The 21,884-nt window shown below is 38.6% G+C and overlaps 1 protein-coding gene across 1 annotated transcript in view; it reads left to right on the top strand.

Annotated features, from left to right (window-relative positions):
- The window catches only part of CD40LG (CD40 ligand), a 30,914-nt gene that overhangs the window by 2,736 nt on the left and 6,294 nt on the right, over positions 1-21,884 (top strand). The window contains exons 3-4 of the mRNA XM_063433528.1: positions 14,485-14,530; positions 17,529-17,600. Coding sequence (XP_063289598.1) covers positions 14,485-14,530; positions 17,529-17,600 — 118 coding nt within the window. The remainder of the gene's footprint in view (positions 1-14,484; positions 14,531-17,528; positions 17,601-21,884) is intronic.

Genomic DNA, 21,884 nt, shown 5'->3' with positions numbered 1-21,884 from the left:
TCCTTAAAGAACAGGAAATAGCAACTACATAAGTATGAGCAAAGTATATATAAGTTGCACCCAACTATCCACTATTGCATTTGTTCTGGAATCCATACCAAATTTAGCTATTGTACCCCAACATTTTTTTCATTTTATTTTTATCATTAGTATGTATCAGCATTGTTTTAAGAAGGATAGTTCTTGTCAAACTGACTTAATTGTATTTTATGATGTGAGTAAAAATATAGGGAAGGTGTTTTAGCGCAAGTGATCAATTTAGAGGCATTCAAAGCAGTAGAAATAGTTCTACATAGAGTGTTACTGTATAAATTCAGAGTGATTAGTTTATAGAAAAAACTATTGAGATTGATTTAGAATTTGACCCAAGCTACAGCACTGTCAATGTTGTCAATAATAAATGATCAAGTCAGAGAAATGTTTTCAGTGTTCCGATCCTTGTTTAGGTCTCCAGGAATATTTGCTAAACTATACATTTTAGCAAATTAAATTTGAATGGCAAAATTGAGGCTAAAATAGTCAAGCTACAGTCTTTTTATTGGTGATAACGATAAATGCATTAAAAATCAAGTGTTGGTGTTTGTAAATAACACAATATTAGGCAAGATTATTCTGGCTGAATAGTATGTTCAATCTCCTTAGAGAGAGTTGTGTGAATTAGGAGACTGAGCTTGCAGATGAGATTCACAGGAAATGAATAAAAAATTGGCATAAAAGTAAATATTCAATTAACACATTAAATAGGTTCACATCAGAGACATCATTAAATTAGAAGAATATGTGAATAATTGTAGATAATAGATGAGGAAACAGTATAAATTAAGATTATACGATTTTAATAGAAAAATAGCTAAAAACTGTGTATTGCTTTACACTAGAATTTCTTTTATATGATATCTAAGGATATATGTTAACCTAATACAAGTAAATACAGGGCCAATATAAACAACTCTATGGTGTCCTCTTCATCAACAGGACTGTACAAAGAGCAAAGTGTATTCCATTGAGACTTTGCTAAAGGGGACTTTATCTGCAGCATATGACAGGTTTCATAGATATTCATAGATGGTTGACCCAAAGAGAAATCTGTTTGCTTCTTTGGAATCAAAAAGGATTTATGTTTAATTAGAAATTTGTCCTGTATGCGTATAACAGCAGCAACAAGGCTGTGTGAACAAGTGAACTTAAGGATCTTTATGTTATTATATAACTGTGATATTGCTAAATAAAACAAAGCAAACAAACAAATGAAAGCAGAATGACTAATACGTTGTGTGGTAACAGGGAACATGCAAATATAAATTCAGATATTAATGGTGTTTGGTAGAGAATGTTTGCTAATATGGAAAATGTTCTTAAAGGGACACTATATGCACTATAACGATTACATAGAATTGCATGGGTTATAGTTCCTGGAGTCCCCCACACATTCTTCCCATCCAGTTCTAAACCATTTTTTGAGCAGATTAACACTGCATGAGTGTCTATGGCTGCCCACAGCACAGCCCCTACTGGAAGTATGGCTAAATCAGAGATTACACCCTTCCTTAGCCATACCAATCTATACCAGCAACTGAATTGAAGGATGTGGCCAGGGGATTCTAGACATTATAACCACTTCAATGAGATAAAGCGGTTACAGTGCCTAGAGTGTCGCTTTAAACCAAGCTTCCCCAAACTCCGGCCCTCCAGATGTTGCTGAACTACAACTCTCATGTTTCTATGAATTAAATAGATAGGCTGAGAATCATGGGAGTTGTGGTTCAGCAACATCTGGAGGGCCGGAATTTGGGGAAGCCTCCTTTAAACCTTTTGATGTTAGAGTGTGGAACTGGAACAAAAAAAACTAAAGTTTACTATAAAGAAAAATAGAGATACTGCATTGCATTATTGTTTTTGTAGGATCAGTATATGAGCATTGCAGGAGCATTTCCCAAAGATAAGTATTATGCAGCAGAGATGTTGGGCGCTTATTGTGCATGTGATGTGAGCTACGAGCTAAGTAGTGCTGCTGAATGCAGTCTATTGCCCTGACATGGAACTTCATGGACTTTAAGGCACATAACATATATTGTTTTAGAATTGTGATGTCAGAGAACGTATTGCTGCCTTAACTGGCGAAATCTCTACTTTTGTATTAGGATGGAAAATACTTTAATCCCAGAACTAAAATGGGCTTTGAAATATGTTTCCACATTATTTTATTTAAACAAATTTAGCGTTGTAATAAACTGTGCTTTATGGTTACGATTTCTGCAGTGTCAAATTGCAGTGTCAGTTGAGCTTAGTAACCGCAGTTCTATTCCGAACAATCAACCTGTTTTATTTTGGTTTTAATAGCAATCGTCTGACTTTTACTAGTAAATGCAAATTAGCTTTACGCCATGCTATATTATTATAACAATGATTTTATTTTTAAGCAAAAAAAACATTTCAAGGAAGAGTAGAGCTTACAAAAAATAAAAACGTTGACGTGCAGCTAAAATTTTGAATAGACACTACACCTTGCCATCATCACATATTGGTCTATAAAGGGGTTATGCCAGTACGGAAGGCTATGTCTATCAAGGTTTTGATGACTCCCTGCAGTCATGTAGTTATTTAACAAATAAATAAAACTTTTAAGACTGTTATGGTACCAAAGACTGTCATTGGGTTAAAGGTGAAAGTTAAATGAATGCATAAATATCAGAAGTATTCGTTTTCATAAAGTGTCTACACATCTGCTAGGAATTTTTGGAAATGTCAGTCAACTTATTAATATTTGCTAAAGGGTAATTGTAATGTCAATTATACCTTATGTTCTCAATTATACCTTATGTTCTCAATTATACCTTATGTTCTTTTTAAAGAGCATTACATTCTAGCTATATATTGTGCTAGTAGACTTACTAGAAAATCTATAGATTGGGAGAAAATCATATTTAAAAATAGGTATTTCTCCCACCTGTCAATACATTCTTTATCAAAGAGTCTATGCTGAAGAACTGACTGACAGGGAGAGCAAAATTGACCTCTCATAGTGTGTGTTAAAATAATTAAAAGTTATCACATGAATTTGTTTCACCAAGGCTTCACATAAAGTGGATAAAATTTACATCAAAACCCTGTAAGGATGTACCATGAAATATAATTAAATGGACAATAATCAATTTTTCCGAAACTATTGTATGATCGAAACTTGTTTGAGCCGAAACACCACATTGACAAATTTTAGACTAACTGAACAAAAATTTGTTATGACGAATCGATTCGGCTGAACCAAATTGTTTTTGCTGTGCAAGTCTAATGAATTTATTACTTAATTTATTCATTAAAATTGGACAATAAATGATATTTATCAATAGCCATCTCCTTTGTGGTAGACACAGGGTAAAATGAGATGGTATTTGACTGAGTCTGTTGATATCATGTGACATGGGCTTATTGACTGTGGGGCAGACAATATAACCAGCTCCCTTGGGAATGCCATTGCAAGCAAAGTTAGAATGTATGGTTAGGTCTTCTGAACTTTGCAATTGTCCCATGGCTGGACCCCATGTTTGGATCCGACTACAGCAGCAAAAACTAAGAGCCTGATTGGTTTGTCAAGCCAAGATTCTAAGATCCATTCTATAGATTAATATCTTTTCAATAGTTTCAATAATAGTTTTCAAAAATGAAAATAATAGTTTGTGGGTCTTTCCACTTCTTCCCTGACACATGCTTTTTACATGAATTTGAAATACATGATTTTTTTCTGTGCTTGTCTGGCCTTTTCTTCATTGGAGGAAAAGATGCATGAATTCAAAGTTCCTTGAACAAGTTTGGAAGGCAGAAAAACACAGAGAATGCATCGACCACTGTAGTAAAAAGCATAAGTGAAGAGTAACTGTGTTAACAAGTGCAATCAAATATATAGAATTCATATTTATTGTCTAAACTGCTAACTTGAGGAGAACAAAATGGTGGATTTATATAGAACCGTTCTCTAAAGACATCTACTGCAACATCTGTTGTTTTTACGATGCCTGGTCAAACACAATCCAACTGATGATAATTCAAGAACAGTATTAAAATAAATATATATGTTTTTATGTTCAAGTTGTTAATTTGAGTACGTTTAAGAACAGTGTTGCTTAAGTCAGTTTTTTTGGATTGGTAATATAATAATTAATTGTGTGGACAGCCACTATATTCGTCATGCATGTAGATTATCAGCAGATTATTTTTTCTTCAATTATGAGCTCTAAATACTGCTGTCACCAAAGAGTGGGCTAGCGTCCCACTGTCTCATGTGGCTGTGACATGTATGTGAGATGTGAGCAGACTGTGACATTTATTCCTGTGGTCGATGCATAGGAAATTTGAGGCAAGACATTAAAGGAATACTCCCTGTACCATAGCCACTACATTCTATCCAGCTGATGTTCTCAACTAATGATTGCTGCCCAGAATTGGTCCTGATTTCCTTTAAAAATGCAGCTGGCCTCTACTGGATGTGATAGAATGCAGCATGGGAGTCTAAAGGGACACATGTAGGTTGACAGACCAAGATCTTACCTTGGGAACGTGCAATGGCACTCCTAGCATGATAGCCAGTACAGAGTGCTATAGTTATTTTAGAGAACCCCTTTAATTTCTTGGCATGCTTTTACCCACCTGAACACCATGACACATTACTATTGAAATTGATATTCAGAGTAGCTAATTCCAAAATCAATGGGATACTGGGATACTGTGGCATACTAACAAGGGGGTGGGGTGTGGGTACAGTCCTTTCCAGGTGCCATTCATTAGAGATTCACTGTAGAAAAGGGGCTGCAGTAGAGCATAGCTTCCAGGAGGCGCAGAAAGGTGCGCAGTGACACGTTTTGATGTGACTTCAACGTGCTCTGCCTTCACGGGACTTCAATCAATAGTGGAAGGATCCGCAATGGCACTGGGTGTAGATGGCACAGAGGGGATAAACCTGAGGCTGGCTCCGGAGTCGGAAACTGGCAGCAGCAGCAGGTGATGAATCTGATACAGCAATGTGAGCGTAGTCTGCTTGCAGTTGGCTAAAAAAAAAAAAAATTAAAACAGTGCAGGCTGGGGTTTAGTAGAGAGAGGGGAGTGCAGTTTTAATAGAGAGTGGTGGCTGGAGTTTAGTAGAGAGGGGGCTATGGTTTAGTAGAGAGGGAGAGCTGGGGTCTAATGGGGGAACTGAGGTTTAAAATAAAGGATGGCTGAGGTTTAATAAAGAGGGGGCTGTGGTTTAATAGAGGGGGCCTTGGATTTAGTAGAGGGGGCTGGGGTTTAGGAGAGAGGGATGGCTTGAGATTTTTAGAGGGGGGGCTGGGGTTGGTGGGCTGGGTCCCAATCCATGAGTTTGCAAAGGTACATGGCCTTATCAAAGTCCCCCTTTGGCAAATCTGGCTTAAATCACTGCCTGCAGCAGTTAAAATATTTTTCTGCTTTCTGCTACCTCCTACTAGATACTACATCAGTTGTGAAAAGGCTTTTTTACAAGTAAAACCCTATGAATTGCAATTGAGTTTCCAGAGAGCTTGCACTGTCAAAATAAATGCCTTTATCAATTTAAAATAGGGCCTAAAGTGGCTCTGTCACTTTGCAAAACCTTTTTTAGTTATAGTTAATGTAACGAACCACCTCTTTTACAGGTAGGGCTGTCACAGATCTTGCAGTAACCACCACCTTCTAGGGTATATAAAGTCCAGGACACAGTCAGCTCGATTTTCCTTTTTTCTTTATTCAATAAGAAAACAGGTGCTTTAAATAATAACAAAAAACAAACAAAATCCCTTGCTCTTACTTGAGCTCTTACTAGACAGGAAATTGCTATCTGCAATTGGGTGGCTTTCCCACTTACCAATTTCCAAACAAAAGAAATGTCTTTGCCATGAACACAGTTGTCATTCACTCTCCTATCTGTCTTTTTCTCCCTCACCCTGCAGCAGGCTGCCCTCTTCATTTAAAGGCCTGTCTACTAATTGACTAGCTACAGGTGAGTGTCAATTAGTTAACTCTTAAGTCAAATCTAAATTGTGGTTTGTTACACAGTAACTAGTGCTGTTGGAGCATTGGCCCATCCTACTCTCCAAATACTCCGCCCCAGGGATCCATACCATGTTTTGCAGAACCTCAGCAATGTAGATTGCAAACACTAACATCTTCCCTGGGGCATTTAACTGAAAATTCTCAGGTCGCAGTTTAGCAAATCAGGCCTGATGTATCTTCCATCAACCACAATGCCACTTTTACGCTCACATTAATAAAAAATAGGGACAGATCTTTGGCAATTTTGGCACTGGTTCCATTTTAGTTGTTAAGTTAGTTTACCCAAAATCCACCAGTAAAACAAATCCCACAGAAGGGCAAAAGAAAACAAAAGTGGAGTATTGAGATCTAGGGATGTGCATGGGCAAAAAATTTGTTTCGGTTCGGAAATTCGGGTAACTAAAAAAATGTGTCTGCTTCGGCAATTCGGACCAATGGCATTCGGTTTGGTTCGGCACTTCGGCAATTTGGAACTTCGGCAATTCAGCAATTCAGCAGTTCGGCAATTCGGAACTTCAGTAATTTGGATCCTAACCCTTAACACTAAACCCTAACCCTAAACCCACACCTAACTCTACCGCTTCCCCTAACCCTAACCCACTTCGGCATTTAAGAACTTCGGAAATTCGGTTCAGTTCGGCACTTTGGAAATTCGGGACTTTGGACATTCGGTTGCTTACGAATATCCAAATTTTACGAAATTCGGCCGAATGTACATTAAGAACGAAACAAATTGCACATGTCTATTAAGATCCACTGCAAGGAAGAAAAGATTATTTATAAATAAATATATATATGGGGCACAAGTAGATGGAATCTGAAAGAATCAAAGTCTCAGAATTTCAAAGTCAGTGCTCCAGTACCACAAGATTAATGACATACAAAATAGTGATATCATGCATTTTTTTTTATTATAATCAAAGTTGAAGTTTATTTATAGTAGTAATGTTCCAAATCAATATTGATATTTGTGTGAAAGCAGATATTTTTAGCAAAACAGACACATGTATTTATTGTGTTATTGACTTAATTACATTGTATTGTTGTCACGCTGCTTATTTGTACTGTATTTGGTTGAAATAATTGGCCTGGAATAATCTGCATAGATCTGGTGATGCTGCTTCCAAATGCCATTGTTTTAGTGGTTCTGTTTGTAGTGTTTGTGCTTGCCATGCACACAAATGTTGGATAATTGTCAGGACATTGGTTAATCAAAAAGTATTACAAACGATTTAACATGTCTTTTTGACTGTAGAATTTTTTAAAAGAAAAATGGTTCAATTAATGTGTTGATACATTTTTTGGAGTAATTGTGATCACTTAAAGGGACACTTTAGGCACTATAACCAATTAATTTAATTGAATTGGTTATAGTACCAGGCGTCCCCTGATGCTGTCCCTCCATTCAATATTAAATAGTATTTTAACACTTTAACAATGAATGAGGATTCCTGGTCAGGCTAGATTACACGCTTCCTTGTAGCCATATTGAGCAATACCATCAATGATTGCTATGATATGCTAAAAGCAGTCAGTTAATGCTCTCAGCCAATCACAGCTGCTCATTGCTATTCAGGCTAATGCCTAACACAAGTAGCATAGAGGGGACTCAGGACTCATATTCAGCATTCAAACATTAAATCAGTTTAATGCTGAATGAAAGGACAACGCCAGGGGACTCGAGACACTATAACCAGGGCCGGTGCAAGGATTTTTTGGCCGCCCTGAACTTAAAAAAAAGTGTCTTCACTTGTGTGTCTTGTAACCCCCCTTTTAATTTTCTTAACCTCTATAGTGTATTTTATCCCCCCTTACTATGTCTTACATGCTCTTGTGTGTCTCTTATAACCCCCCCTTGTGTATCTTTCTTTCCCCAGCCTATTTGTGTGTATGTGTCCCCATTCTTTTTGCGTGTCTCAGGGGCTAAGAAGATGAACAGGGACTGAGTAAATGGACAGGGGCTGAGTAAGGGGAAAGGGGCTGAGTAAGGGGGCCGGGGCTCAGGAGGGATACAGGGGCTGAGTATGGGGACAGGGGCTGAGGAGGGGGACAGAGGCTTAGTAGGAGCACAGGTGCTGAGTAAGGGCTGAGGAGGGGGACAGGGCAGAGGAAAGGGACAGGGGCTGAGCAAGGGGACAGGGCAGAGGAGAGGGACAGGGCTGAAGAGTGGTACAGGGCAGGGCTGAGCAAAGGGAAAGGGTTTGAGGAAAGGGACAGGGGCTGAGTAAGAGGACTGAACTAAGGAGGGGGACAGGACTGAGGAGGGGGACATGGGCTGAGTAAGGGAACAGGGTTGAGCAGGGGGAAAGGGACTTAGGAGGGGGACAGGAGCTGAGTTGGGGAACAGGGGCTGAGAAGGGGGAGAGGGGAATAGGAGGGGGACAGGGACTGAGTAGGGGGACAGGGGCTGAGTAAGGGGACAGGGTTCAGAAAAGGGACAGGGCGAAGGAGGGGGACAGGGGATTAGGAGCGGGACAGGGGCTGAGTAAGGGGACAGGGTTCAGAAAAGGGACAGGGCTAAGGAGGGGGACATGAACTCAGTAGGGGGACAGGAGCTGAGTAGGGAGACAGGGGCTGAGGAAGGGGACATGGGTTATGGAAGAAGGAAAGGGGCTGAGGAAGGTGACAGGGGCTGAGGAGAGGAATAAAAAAAAACTGAAGTGTATTCCACCTTCCCTGACGCGTACCTTTGTCCAGGGAGGGGTGGGACAGGATCTTGAGTCTGGGAGTCTGTAGTCAGTGAAGTCGGCCAGACTCTCCTTAAGATTTTAGAAGGAGGGACGTGACTTCCTCTGCTCTGCTTCCAAGACTCTCCAGCGGTCCTGGGAGAAGAGCAGTGGAAGCCACGCCCCCTCCTCCTGACTTCATCAGGAGAGGCCATCTGCAGGCTGCAGGAAGACAGGTGAGTATGAAAATCTGAGTTTCCAGTGGATTTTTGCGCCACCCTGCTCTTGTGCTTTAAGGCGGCCACCTGTGCCGCCTTATGGATGCGCCTGCCCTGACTATAACCACTCTAATGAGATGAAGCCGTTCCAGTGCCTACAGTGTTCCTTTAAGCTTTACTGCTTAACATAAAATATGATGTTTTTGGACCAAACCAGTAATAGCAACAGTGGTGTTGAAATTTTTTTATAACAGATCTGCAAGCTTACTGACTTCATATAAAATATTGCCAAAGGTTGGAATGTGTGACTATTCAGGTAGGAACTCATCGAGAAATTGTGGAAAATGCTATGAAACATTTACCGAGCCAGAAACAAAAGAAATGAAAACCAAAGTTCGGAAACTATACAATTTCATGTGACTGAAAAACCCTTCCGAGACAGAAGTTGCATCTCATAGATTTCTACTTTCATCTCTATTTCAAGCTCATTTCAGACACGCTTAAAAGACTGAGAAAGAAAAAAAGAAAACTTGCCAATGGAATCAATGCAGAAATGTAAATTGGTTATGATGCAATAATTTCCCAAGACGCAAAAGTAGATTTTACTAGTCATAAGTTTTAGCGGTTAATTGTTCTTAGATCTAAGTTAAATGAAACGTGACAAAGATACATTTGTGATCTTTTTGCTGCAATCTAAGAATGTATCTCTACGTCTCTAATGCATCTCTTATTACACATAGTCTTCTCCAACAGGACTACAAAAAAACATGCAATTCTTGGAACGTAAATTTTCCAAAGATATTATAAACTATTGTGACTATATTATATAAATATAAATAAATATATTATAAACTAAGTGAAATGAAAGGATATTCAGAATGAAAGCTACTAGAAAAAAAACAAACATTTTTTTAACAAAAAAATTACATTGCTGCCATCTGTATTCCTCTCATTTTATTTTATTTTTTGCTCCTTCTTTCCTCAACACACCTTCCCTTCATTTCCACAAAGTATGTATCCAATTATATCGGCACCTTCTCTCTTTACAACATGCGTTTTCTTCACAGCAAACACTAACTTTATATTAGGCCCCTATAAATCACAGAATATTCTTCTTTCAAGTAAGTACTCCTCTGCCCCCCCCACAATCCACTCAGTACCTTCTTCCATCCTTTCATCGTAGCCCTCTCTCCCTCCATTATTGGTTTGCCCTTCCTTTATTCTCAGTATCTTAGAGCTACCTTCATCTTCATGGTTCATATCTCCAGTATCCACTCCATTCGTTATAGGTTTCTTTCCTCCTAGCTTCACATTACTTCTTAATTTCCCCTACATTCAGAACCATTAGTTTAATTGGAACTTGCCTTCCATTTTAGCATTCCTTTCTTTCCTGATGGGCCTTTCCATTCAACATCGCTTTCTTTAATTCCAGGTCACCCTACCTCACAAATCTTACAACCCTCAATATGGGGCTACCGCTTCATCATACGCCCTATATCTTCATTAAGTCCCACCTACACCTCCTCAACACCCATCTCATCATTAAAAGCTCCCCTGTCAAACTACATCTATGAGTTTCTAATCTATTATTGTTGAAATATTTTACAAAGATATAAACCAAAGGGCACATGATTGTATAGTCTACAGGAGCGAGCAGGGATGAGACAAAGTATCAGGCTGGAGAGGAGCTGATGGCTAATCAGTTTGCAGGTCATCATACAAACGGTTATTTAAATTAAGAGTAAGTCCCAAACAGTTCGCCGGGAACTGTGCGACGGCGAACATAGCAATGTTCGGTCCGCCCCCTATTCGTCATGGAGGTGGGAGGGTCTGGGAGGGAGGGTCTGCTGCTGATTGGCTGGAATGTGTCTGTTGACTGTGAGGTACAGGGTCAAAGTTTACTCAATGATGACGAATAGGGGGCGGACCGAACATTGCATATGTTCGCCTGCTGCGGCGACTGCGAACAAGCTATGTTCGTCGGCGAATAGTTCCCGTCGAACTGTTCGGGACATCTCTAGTAAGTAGTTATGTGGATGTTTATGAGGATATTGTAAGGACACCACTGTAAAAGAGTGGGTGGGGGGAAGTGGTCTGAAGAGCTGTTGGCAACAGGGGATTTTGGGAGAAGTAACTCAGCAAGTGAGTAAATGGTGGTACTAATATTCAAATGTTTTTCATTGTGCTCTTCTCGTTTATGTATGAAATTATATGTATGACAGTAGGTAAAGGAATACATGAAAATAAAACACGCAAAAAAAAAAACCCATATATCTTCCCTGGGGAAAACTAATTTTCACATATCTGCACTTAAATCGTCTTAAGTCTCTTTTATACCTTTAACTCCCTTCTTTATCCCATTGCAAGCCCATCACTAACAGCTAGGCCATTTTACAGACAAAATCAACCAAATTAGGAATGCAGTTTCCACGCTTTTCTCTTCCCCTCCAATACTAAGCTTCCATTCTGTACATTCTCCCCCTTTTAATTCATTTCCCCCGTCTCTAAACTTCTGCCCTCTGAATCCACCACATGTCCTCTTGATCCCCTCCTTTCCCACCTTGTCCAATCTCTTTCCCCTAGTCTTGTCATATCCCTAACTTATATTTTAAACCTCTCCTTGTCTACTGGCATCTTCTTCTCTTCCCTCAAACTGTTAAATTAAAAAGGCCGAAAAAAATGATTTGCACTCTCAAATGCAAAATCAAAAAAACCCTCTGTGGCTATTACTAAGGTAAAATATAAAATTTATATAAATACCCAGAAATAGGAAGTGCGAAGACTCCTCAACGTCTTCAATATCTTATACATAAAACCATAAATAGCACGACCTAAAAATACAAAGGGAGACCAATAGTGCAGACAAAAAAGCGCTAAAAAACATAAAAAAGGGGAACTATAAAACACTCACAAACATAGAAGTTTAAAAGGCAGGGTATACTCAGTCTTCTTCAAGTGCTTCTTTTCTTCTTGTGTATGAAGATAGGTACTTGAAACAAAGCACAGAAAAAGAACATAGTGTGTAACTGTATAATTTTCCAAGTATTGCTTTATTGTGTACACTTACAAAATCAAGAAGTTAAAAAGGCCCATCAATATATACATCCACTGTCAGCTACCAGGTACAGATGAAACCGCCAGGATTAAAAGACAAAATTGGATGAAAAAAGGGTCCACAGTAAAATAATTAAAAAGTGAAATAAAGCTTGCCACCCTATGCGTTTCGTCTAAAAGACTTCGTCAGGGGCTTGCCACAGGTTGCCACAAGCCCCTGACGAAGTCTTTTAGACGAAACGCGTAGGGTGGCAAGCTTTATTTCACTTTTTAATTATTTTACTGTGGACCCTTTTTTCATCCAATTTTGTCTTTTAATCCTGGCGGTTTCATCTGTACCTGGTAGCTGACAGTGGATGTATATATTGATGGGCCTTTTTAACTTCTTGATTTTGTAAGTGTACACAATAAAGCAATACTTGGAAAATTATACAGTTACACACTATGTTCTTTTTCTGTGCTTTGTTTCAAGTACCTATCTTCATACACAAGAAGAAAAGAAGCACTTGAAGAAGACTGAGTATACCCTGCCTTTTAAACTTCTATGTTTGTGAGTGTTTTATAGTTCCCCTTTTTTATGTTTTTTAGCGCTTTTTTGTCTGCACTATTGGTCTCCCTTTGTATTTTTAGGTCGTGCTATTTATGGTTTTAAATTAAAAAGGCCGTTACTCTCCCTTAATTTTCCTCGACATCTCTACAGCCATTGACACTGTTGAGCACTCTCTTCCTCTTCAAACCCTTCACAACTTTGGAGTCCATGAAACTGTTCTTTCCTGGTTTTTATCCTATCTATCTGAACACTGATTTAGTGTCTCTGTTCTTGGTCCTCTTTTATCCTCCATCTACACTGCATTTCTCTGTAACCTTAATAACTCCTTTGGATTTCAGTACCATCTGATGATACACACATTTACCTCTCTTCCCCTGACCTTTCTCTTGCTTTCCTAGAACGTAATCTTTCTAAAACTCTAAAAACTTAACTCCTCATTTTTTCCTCCTCAAATAGGCTTGCTCCCTCAATCTCCCTGCAAGTCACTGGGACACCAATTACCCCAACCTCTCATGCTCACTGCCTTGGTGTTCATTTTGACTCATGTCTTACCTTTTCTACCCACATCTAGTCTGTCTTTAAATCCGGTAACTTCCACCTTAAAAATATTGTTCACTTTTTAAACTCAAGATACATACAACTAAGGCACTTGTTTGTGCACTCATCATTTCTTGACTTGACTATTGCAACTCACTACCTTCCAAATACCTGGATTGTTTGTCCCTCTTCAGTCTGTAATGAATGCTGCAGCCAGCTTCCTCTTCCTGACTGATACCTCACTGCTTTGCCTATCATTACATTGGCTTCCAGTACTCTTCAGGATCCAATTCAAACTGCTAACACAAACCTACAAAGCCTTTGCAAACTCCTCTCCTCACTACATTTTCTCTCTACTCAACAAATACACCCCTTTTCGTTCCCTTTGCTCTGCAAATGACCTGCTACTGACATCTGCTGGTTCCCAAATTGTCAACTCTCATCTGCAAGATATTTCAGGGGCTGCCATGTTCCTCTAGAAGTCACTACCTTGTGCTATCAGACTCTCCCCTAGCCTCCAGAGCTTTAAGAAGACATGGAACACATACCTCTTTAGGAAAGCTTACGTCTTCCTGGGTGAGATTTCTCTTATTTCCCTGCCCTCATCACTGCCCTCGCCTCCATAGCCCAGTTCACTCTCTCTACTGCCACTGGTCGGTTCTTACACACACCACCTTTGCTGGCTTATTTCAACACAGGCATCTTATCTACCAACCCCTCCTCCCCGCGGACATGCTCTTATTTCTTTTGTGTGTCTTTTCCCCTCTCCTCATAGACTGTAAGCCTGTTTGAGCAGGGCCTCCTTCACCTCTTGTCACAGTTATTTTCCGTATGTAAATTACTTGTTGTCAAATATCCCCATTTTATAATTGTAATATGTTGGCGCTATATAAATGATGATAATGATAATAATAATAATGATAATAATAATAATAATAATAATAATACTCTGTACACCTGTTAATGTTTTATAAACTCAGCTGTATATTATTATTAACTTTGTTGTAAATGGGAAAAGTAGAAAACTGTAAAATATAACACGTTAGACCAGTGCTGTCCAACCTGCGGCCCCCCAGATGTTGCTGAACTACAACTCCCATGATTCCATGGCTATGTGTTTCATTGAAAGAATAATGGGAGTTGTAGTTCAGCAACATCGGGGGGGCCGCAGGTTGGACAGCCCTGCTTTAGATAATCACCGGCATAGAAATAGGGCTAATGGGATTGGGTAATGCAGCAGCAATTAAAGATATATAGAGACAGACCGTGCAGAATTCAGATGATAGAACTTTAAGGTTAGGTACAACAGACAATAGTGTCAGATTCCAGTCATGGTATATAACTCTGTATAACTCTGTCATAGGTGTCTTGTTATCACACTAGTTTCTTGAAAATTGTATAACTCTATTTCTCTCTTTAGGTCGCAGATACTTCCTCTCCTGGAATAATGTTTGGAAAGCTGAAAGGTGGGTTGATTGTTGTATTTTCTAATTAGCCTATATATACACGGTAATCTTCCACAGTAAAGCACATTAATATTGCATAGTTAGCAATGCACATCCCAAAATAATTTTACTTAATGAAAAACACCAATGAGAGAGATAAAAATGCAAAGTCTCCATCTCTTAAATCCTGGCAAAATTCCATAAAATCCATTTTACCTGGATTGACTTGAGAGAAACACCATGCTTACTGTTTATTATTTGACTCTCAATTATAATATTCTAATTTAGTTGTCAAAATAAGTTTACACATAGAAGTCATCTTCCTAGGTAAAAGAAGCAATATGGAATGTAGCATTTTGGTAGACACTCTGGCATGAAAACAGGGAAAATGGCATCTTTGATCTTGAAGGTTTAATTGACATTCTTGCACAATGGATCTTTAAACGAAAGCCAGAAAAACAAGACACAAATCATGACCTGTATTTAATATCTTTGGATAAGGTTTTCAAAGGAGGGACGATTGGTTCTAAATACACAAAAGGTTTCTTTTTAAGCTGCAAAAACAATCAGTAGTCACCAGATAAAGCACATATTTTTGATAGTCGAGTATGTGCTTACTTTGACATAGCCTACTCCAATGTCACTAACAATCAGTGCATGACTCAAGAAACCTCCTCCTAAAAAGAGCTTTATCACTCAACTGCCCACTCCCTCCTGTGTTACTAATTTTGATCGGGATAGAAATAACTACAGCAGTGGGAGATACATGCCGTCCTTCCAAAACTCCCACTCAGCTAGAGGTCAGAACGTCCGCCCTATACATTTTTCAACAGACACCACTCATGCTCAGAGGCAGCTAGAAGAGTGCTATTTGAAGGGACGATATCCGAGGTAGAGGGCTAACAAAAATCATTGATAGTTAAGTGGTGCTTCCTTCCATGGAGTCAGAGAACTGTATTATTGTTGACTGGTACCTACCAGAAGGCAGCCTGGAATTCTGCGTTGGATCGGAGGTTACTTGGATTACTTGGGCTGGATACCTCTGATCCAATTGCTTTTTGGACATCTTCCTCATGGAAACTAGCCCTGTATGATGTTGTCTAACTTTTGGGTTTTTTCACTGTACAGAGCCCTGTTTTCTGGGGTTTAATAATATTATCTTCTAGTTAATTGAGTTATTTCTTAGACTCAGAGGCACCAGGAAGGGGATCATTGTTCCTTTTGATAACCCCCTGTGGGGAATGTCCGTATAAATGTGTAACCATTTTCTCAATAAAGTATTGCTGTTTACCCCTTCACCAAGTTTTGACTATGTAGCAAACTCACCCCTTTAACAGAGGTTCCCATGAGCTTTTGGAGGGGGCTGCTTGCCCGCCTCCTGCCCTGTGATTATGGTCACTGGGAGATTTGGCCCTTCAAGTGCAACATTTGGGCATACTGTACTTTATTATGCTGCCACTGGCCCTTTAAGCAGCATATGGAATTCTATTGGACCGTGTATGTCCCTTTAAGACTATGGCCCTCTCATCAGCCCATGCTAAACTTAAACCCCATGGTAATTTTACTGTGTTCGTGGCATCTGAGCGCGGTTCGGATATATTGAGCGCTCAGATCTAAGCCATCTGGGGATGGGTTGAATGTGGGGGTTCTGTTCAGTATGATAGGAGTTATGTATTTTTGTGTCTTTTTGTGTCTTTTGCTAACATGTGCTCAATGGAGTCTGCCTTTATCTCTGGATATAATTGGATTACCTCTCCATTGTCTCCAGGATAGAGGACTCTTGTGAAACTGGTTTGGGCCGGAAAGCCATGCTGGCAGTGGGTTTTAAAAATACTTTTGCTAACTTTTGAACCCCTGGTCTGATTCGTGCCATTTTTAATATGTTGTTCCCCTGAATGGATTGATTGTGAATATGTAATTTTTATGTGAATGTAATATATAGTTTGCAAGTTGCAGTATATTTGTAAAAAATGTATTTCTCTGCTTGTGATAATTACATTTCCCATTGTGTAAGATAATTGTATCACAGGCAGAGGGAAGGACTTTACTGTGGGTTGTAACTGTTACTTTATTGGTTATTTTATACCTCCCTGTGGGCAGTCCTGTATGTGCAAGACCGTAATAAAAGCCAGGCTGGGTGTGCCAGCAGCACAGTCAGTTCTTCTTCACCCTCAATTTGAAGTGTCATCTCTTATTGGGGGAATCTGCTACAAGGGATTGCTATGCTCTGCATATTCCCTTGCTGTAATCACTACTAAGCTCTTGTAAGAGCTTGTTCCTGCTTCACTATCTGGGAGGAGAGGTTTACATCCTGAAGCCTGGTCGTAGGTCCAGGGTGGGCAGGAGACGGCGAGACCCCAACCAAGCTGCGGCGGTTCGTGGGGTCCGCGGTGCTTATGGTGTCTGGTGGAGTGCTTGTAGCCCTCGGGAAGCACTAGGAGCATCCATCAACGGAGGTACTCAGTCGGGGTGCCAGGTGATCCGTTACAGACTGGTGTTTGGGGAAAGGCTATAATCACTTTGTCCATTGTTTTCCAGCGATAGGGAACTTTGGTGGAGGTACTCAGTCAGAGTATAGGAGCTCCGCCAATGTTACAAAACTGGAGTTAATTTAAATATAAGTGGTTTAATTATCAGGACTCTGCTCGCTCTCCACATTAAACCAACAAGCCATTGTTCTGTTAGTGCCAACATGCACTTTATTGCTACTTCCACATCCCCTATTATCACTTCTTCTCTCAAGGCAGAGTGAATGATGTAGGAAAATGGTAACAATGAATTCAGTGTTCATTCTGCTCAATTTATTAAACATAAGGAATAACAGTTTAGTCATCCATATTACTTTGTACAAAACATGTCAACAAGATAGGAGGATTTTAATGCCATGTTATATTTATCTTTTCATGCAATATTATTGCTGCACACACATACCCAATCAATGTCATTTGCATGTAGCTGACAATATATTTTAAGAATGTTTGACATATAAATGATAGAATGCATGGTTTTGTTTTCTCAGGTGACAACAACCAACCATCAACAGCTCCACGAGTAGGAGAGCGGACAAACAAGACAACAGAAGACAATTTAAGTATGTAGAACACAACAAAATGTACCTTGTATTCATGTAAAGAGTTAATCCTTTGAAAGCAATGCATTGACCACCCATCTGGAACTCAAATATATATTTAAAATTAGAATCACAATCATGTGAAATTGTTATATTTATTTATTGCAAAGGGTGACCAAAAAAATCTGTAAAATATAATGGGACTCATTCATTAAACTGTAAATTTTTGTGACTTAAAAATCAAATTGCTAACAAGACAAAAGGACACTCTACAGTGCGTAGAATGCAATTATAAACAACTTTATTCTGCAGACATATGTTATGAGCTTACCTTACAGAACAAACTCCTAAACCACATCCTTGATACTAATGCACAACATGCACAAACAAATTGTATTCTGTGACCATGGCAATAAGTCAGGGAAATGCCTTGGTAAAGGATGCAAACAAAGACAGCAACTTACCTACATTTTAAACATACAAACGCCTTGAGCTCAGATCTCCCACCTCATGACCAACATCGCCATCACATTTCACTTACACTATTGCAATCTTTACAACTTCCTGACAAACAGCTCATGTGCCCTCAATGAGACCACTTTTCCATATCTCATTGGACACAATTCCAAAACAATTCCTACTGTCGACAAGCATAGCTTTGAAGACTTGATCACTCATACTGATCCCTTAGCAGCTGTACAAGTGACCCCTCTCAAGAAAAAGCTAAGACTTGATGGAATCATTGTCAGATATGATAAACTATTTACCCATCAACTCTCCATTTACTTCCTGAAAGCATTTAACTCTTTGGCTGCTGATGGTACTGTACCCTCACAAACATTTCAAGCTTATATATCCCTTAAAAGTAAAACCAAAGAAGGAACCAGAACAGCGTGGCAGTGCTTGGTCAATATCACTTCTAAATAATGACTGACCATAAACTATTTGCTAAGATCTTAGCAATGCATCTCAGAATTTAGCTTTTATTATTATTAATTTTATTATTTATATAGCGCCAGCAAATTCCGTGGTGCTGTACAATGGGTGGACTAACAGACATGTAATTGTAACCAGACAAGTGGACACAAGTGGAGGGGTTGAGGGCCCTGTTCAATTAACCAAATTGCAGGGAAAAAGAGATAAAAAAGTACAACATTGTGCAGGCAAGCCACTGGAAAAGAGAACACTCCCTAAATCCCTCAAAACACAAGTGTAAAGCATTGTATATAACAAAGTTAAAATACAATACAGGGCGCCACAATCACAACGTGGGGAATAGATATAATTACCATAGTCTGTACAAAGTAGTGGGTTCAGCGTTTAGTGTTCAATAGAAAAAATGAAACTAATTATAAGGAGGCTGCAACCTAAAATTATGAAGTTCCCTCACAAATCGTCAAAAGGAAAGGGATAAATCTAGAAGATAAAAATTGTAGGTCGCGCCAAAAACGCTGAAAAGATATAATAAAACCAAAAATAGAAACAGAAATAAAAAAATTGTGAAAATAACACTGCAAAGTGCTAAAGCTAGTAGAAACACAGTTTGTACTTACATATATCAATAGAGATAAGATAGAGATAAGTCCTAATAATAAATGAGCAAATAGAGGGCCAGGTCCACTTGTAGGAACTTGAGTGTAGTGGTGATCTATACAGGTAGAGCTGAAGAGTGGTCAGTTTCTCTTGTTCCAGATGGAGATATCCAGATAAAAAGGAAAAATTCCAATAGTGCAGACTGCGACTTAAACTTACGTAGAAATAAAAACTTCAAAGCAAGATGGTATTGGACTCACCTATTTGAGAGCTTGGACTAGCTCAGGTATATCTCGCATTTAGTGGCGTCAATCCCCCACTGGTAGGATGTAGGTGTTTTTGAGCAGAAGAGGTCCTCAGTGGAAAAGAAAAATAACACAAATATAGTGCTCACTGTATTAATATTACAGCAGAAAATAATAGAAACATGGAATACTCACATTTAAGTGAGCAGAATGTGCTGCTCACTTTTATAGCGTAGGTGGTATAATCCCCACCTGGGATTTTTGAGAGAGTGAGTAATTCGATGTAATAGATGACCAGGTTCAGATAAATAAAATAAAATTAAAAATAAAATAAAACTTAGGGATAAAATAAAAGGTATATGGCAACTGCAGAATAATAGCCAATATTCCTTTATTAGTACGATAAAAAGTAATTAAAATTAGCCAAAACACATTTCGCCACAAAGGGCTTTATCAACTGGCAATTCAAAACACAGACCTGGTACAGAATGGTATATATAGGCAATAAATCAGTTAACAATTTAAAATTTGGCGCCAAAATGACAAAATAATTTATTTATTTTTTATTAATATTTTTATTCTGCTCTACATTGTATTGTATTACTCATATGTCTCACAAAGATGACGTCATTTTGGCGCCAAATATTAAATTGTTAACTGATTTATTGTCTATATATACCATTCTGTACCAGGTCTGTGTTTTATTTTATTTTTAATTTTATTTTATTTATCTGAACCTGGTCATCTATTGCATCGAATTAATTAAGTTTATTCGGCTTTGGAAATGTAGAAAGTGGATTGCCATACTCCAGTCTTATTGCGAAAATCTGAGTTTATATCCCAACCTGTGAAAATCTGCAAAGGTACTAGACAGGGCTGACTGTTGTAACCCCTACTATTTCCTTTGATGGTGGAATCTTTCTTACAGGCAGTATGTAGCAATCCTGAAATCTGAGGCTTCTCAGAAAGTACATATCAATCAATCAATCAATATAATATATCATATCAATAAAGTTACAGCCTACTCAGACATTCTATGATATAGCTCAAACTCCAAATGTGGAGACTTATTAAGGATGCATACTTCTATCACATAATCTTCAGTTACGATTGGGACTGTCCCCTCATGCTTATAAGAATTTCCACCCAAGGAGTTATTTATCATATAAGGAGGGAACCTTAGACCTTTATTTGATGTCCTTACTACCACTTCAAGCACTTTCTTAAGATATCTACACTACCAACTGACTTACTATGTAGCCTCCAAACAAATCCACAGGGCACTCAGTTCTTTTGAAGCTCCTTGTTCCTGAAATGCCTTAATCTTCCACTGTCTCTTCCAAATATATATTGTATTGCATTGTTAACCCTGATAGCACTTCTCTCATTTACAAAGAGATGGGAATATGGACCCTTACTCTTTCTCACATCACAACAACATACTTCCTTGCACACCAAAGCTCTACATGTAACAGATACCAAGAAACTAATTAGGAAGTGGTATCTTACCCATTCACACCCGCACTCTTCTATTTTTAAAATTCCAGATACTTACTGACGATGTCACAATGTTCCAAACACCCTCTTTCACATCTGCTGGCTTCTCAAATGTACACAAGTTCTGGAGTATTGTCCTATGTAGCATTAAATCAAATTACCAATTCACATTTAATTGACAACTCGTCGGAAACCTTTCTAGACAGACCTATAAGTTGCTTTCAGACCAAGTCTGGAAGTTCCATGGCTCACTAACTAACGAGGAGTGTATTACTACTCATGAGGCTAAATTTGTACTTGCCAATGGCTAGTGGGCAAGTGGAAATTGTGAACCCAAATGGTGTAATTTATTATATGTGCTACTATTTTGGTAACTACTAGTTCCACGTCTGAATGTATCATTGTTCTATTCATTGTATTTCTGATGAGATGTGGTGTACTTATGATATATTGTAATATACTTTTTTATTTTTTTGAAAAAGAAAGGTGAATTGGATGATTTTTTCCAGCGCAGCAGTTTTGGTCTGAATTTGCGATTTGTTTTTCATTTCATTACAAGCCACTGTTTGTTGAATAAACTTCAAGATGTGTTCACATTAAAGCACCAGTCTGTTTAGCTAAACATCCTGTTTGTTGCAGAGAAATGAAAGCCAAAAAAGATCAATGCAGGTGGAAAAATCTAATCTAAATCTTTTAAACTGTTAGAAGTGTTTTATACAAAGTATTTGCATACAACAAACATCACTGTATTTATCATTAAAGTGAATTTGAAACATAAGTACAGGAAACCAAAATACACAGTCATTGCCTGTTTAACACCACGCAGGTTAGAATTATTTTGAGGTATCCTGTCTATAGATGTATCTCTTATACCGTATGCAAAGTTGTGATAAAAGGGAAAAATGATTAATAATAGTAGTCTATTATTTAATGTTTAGTTTTATAATAAAATAGGAGTTATTGTTCAGTGTAGAGTAGTGTAGGGACCATATTGTAAGGGCACTATTGGTTAAAACATTTCCCATGTCCC

The sequence above is a fragment of the Pelobates fuscus genome, chromosome 9 (genome assembly GCF_036172605.1).
Source record: "Pelobates fuscus isolate aPelFus1 chromosome 9, aPelFus1.pri, whole genome shotgun sequence".
Classification (NCBI taxonomy): Eukaryota; Metazoa; Chordata; class Amphibia; order Anura; family Pelobatidae; genus Pelobates; species Pelobates fuscus.
Note: the sequence above shows the minus strand (reverse complement) of the source record. Positions and strands in the feature narration are given on the sequence as shown.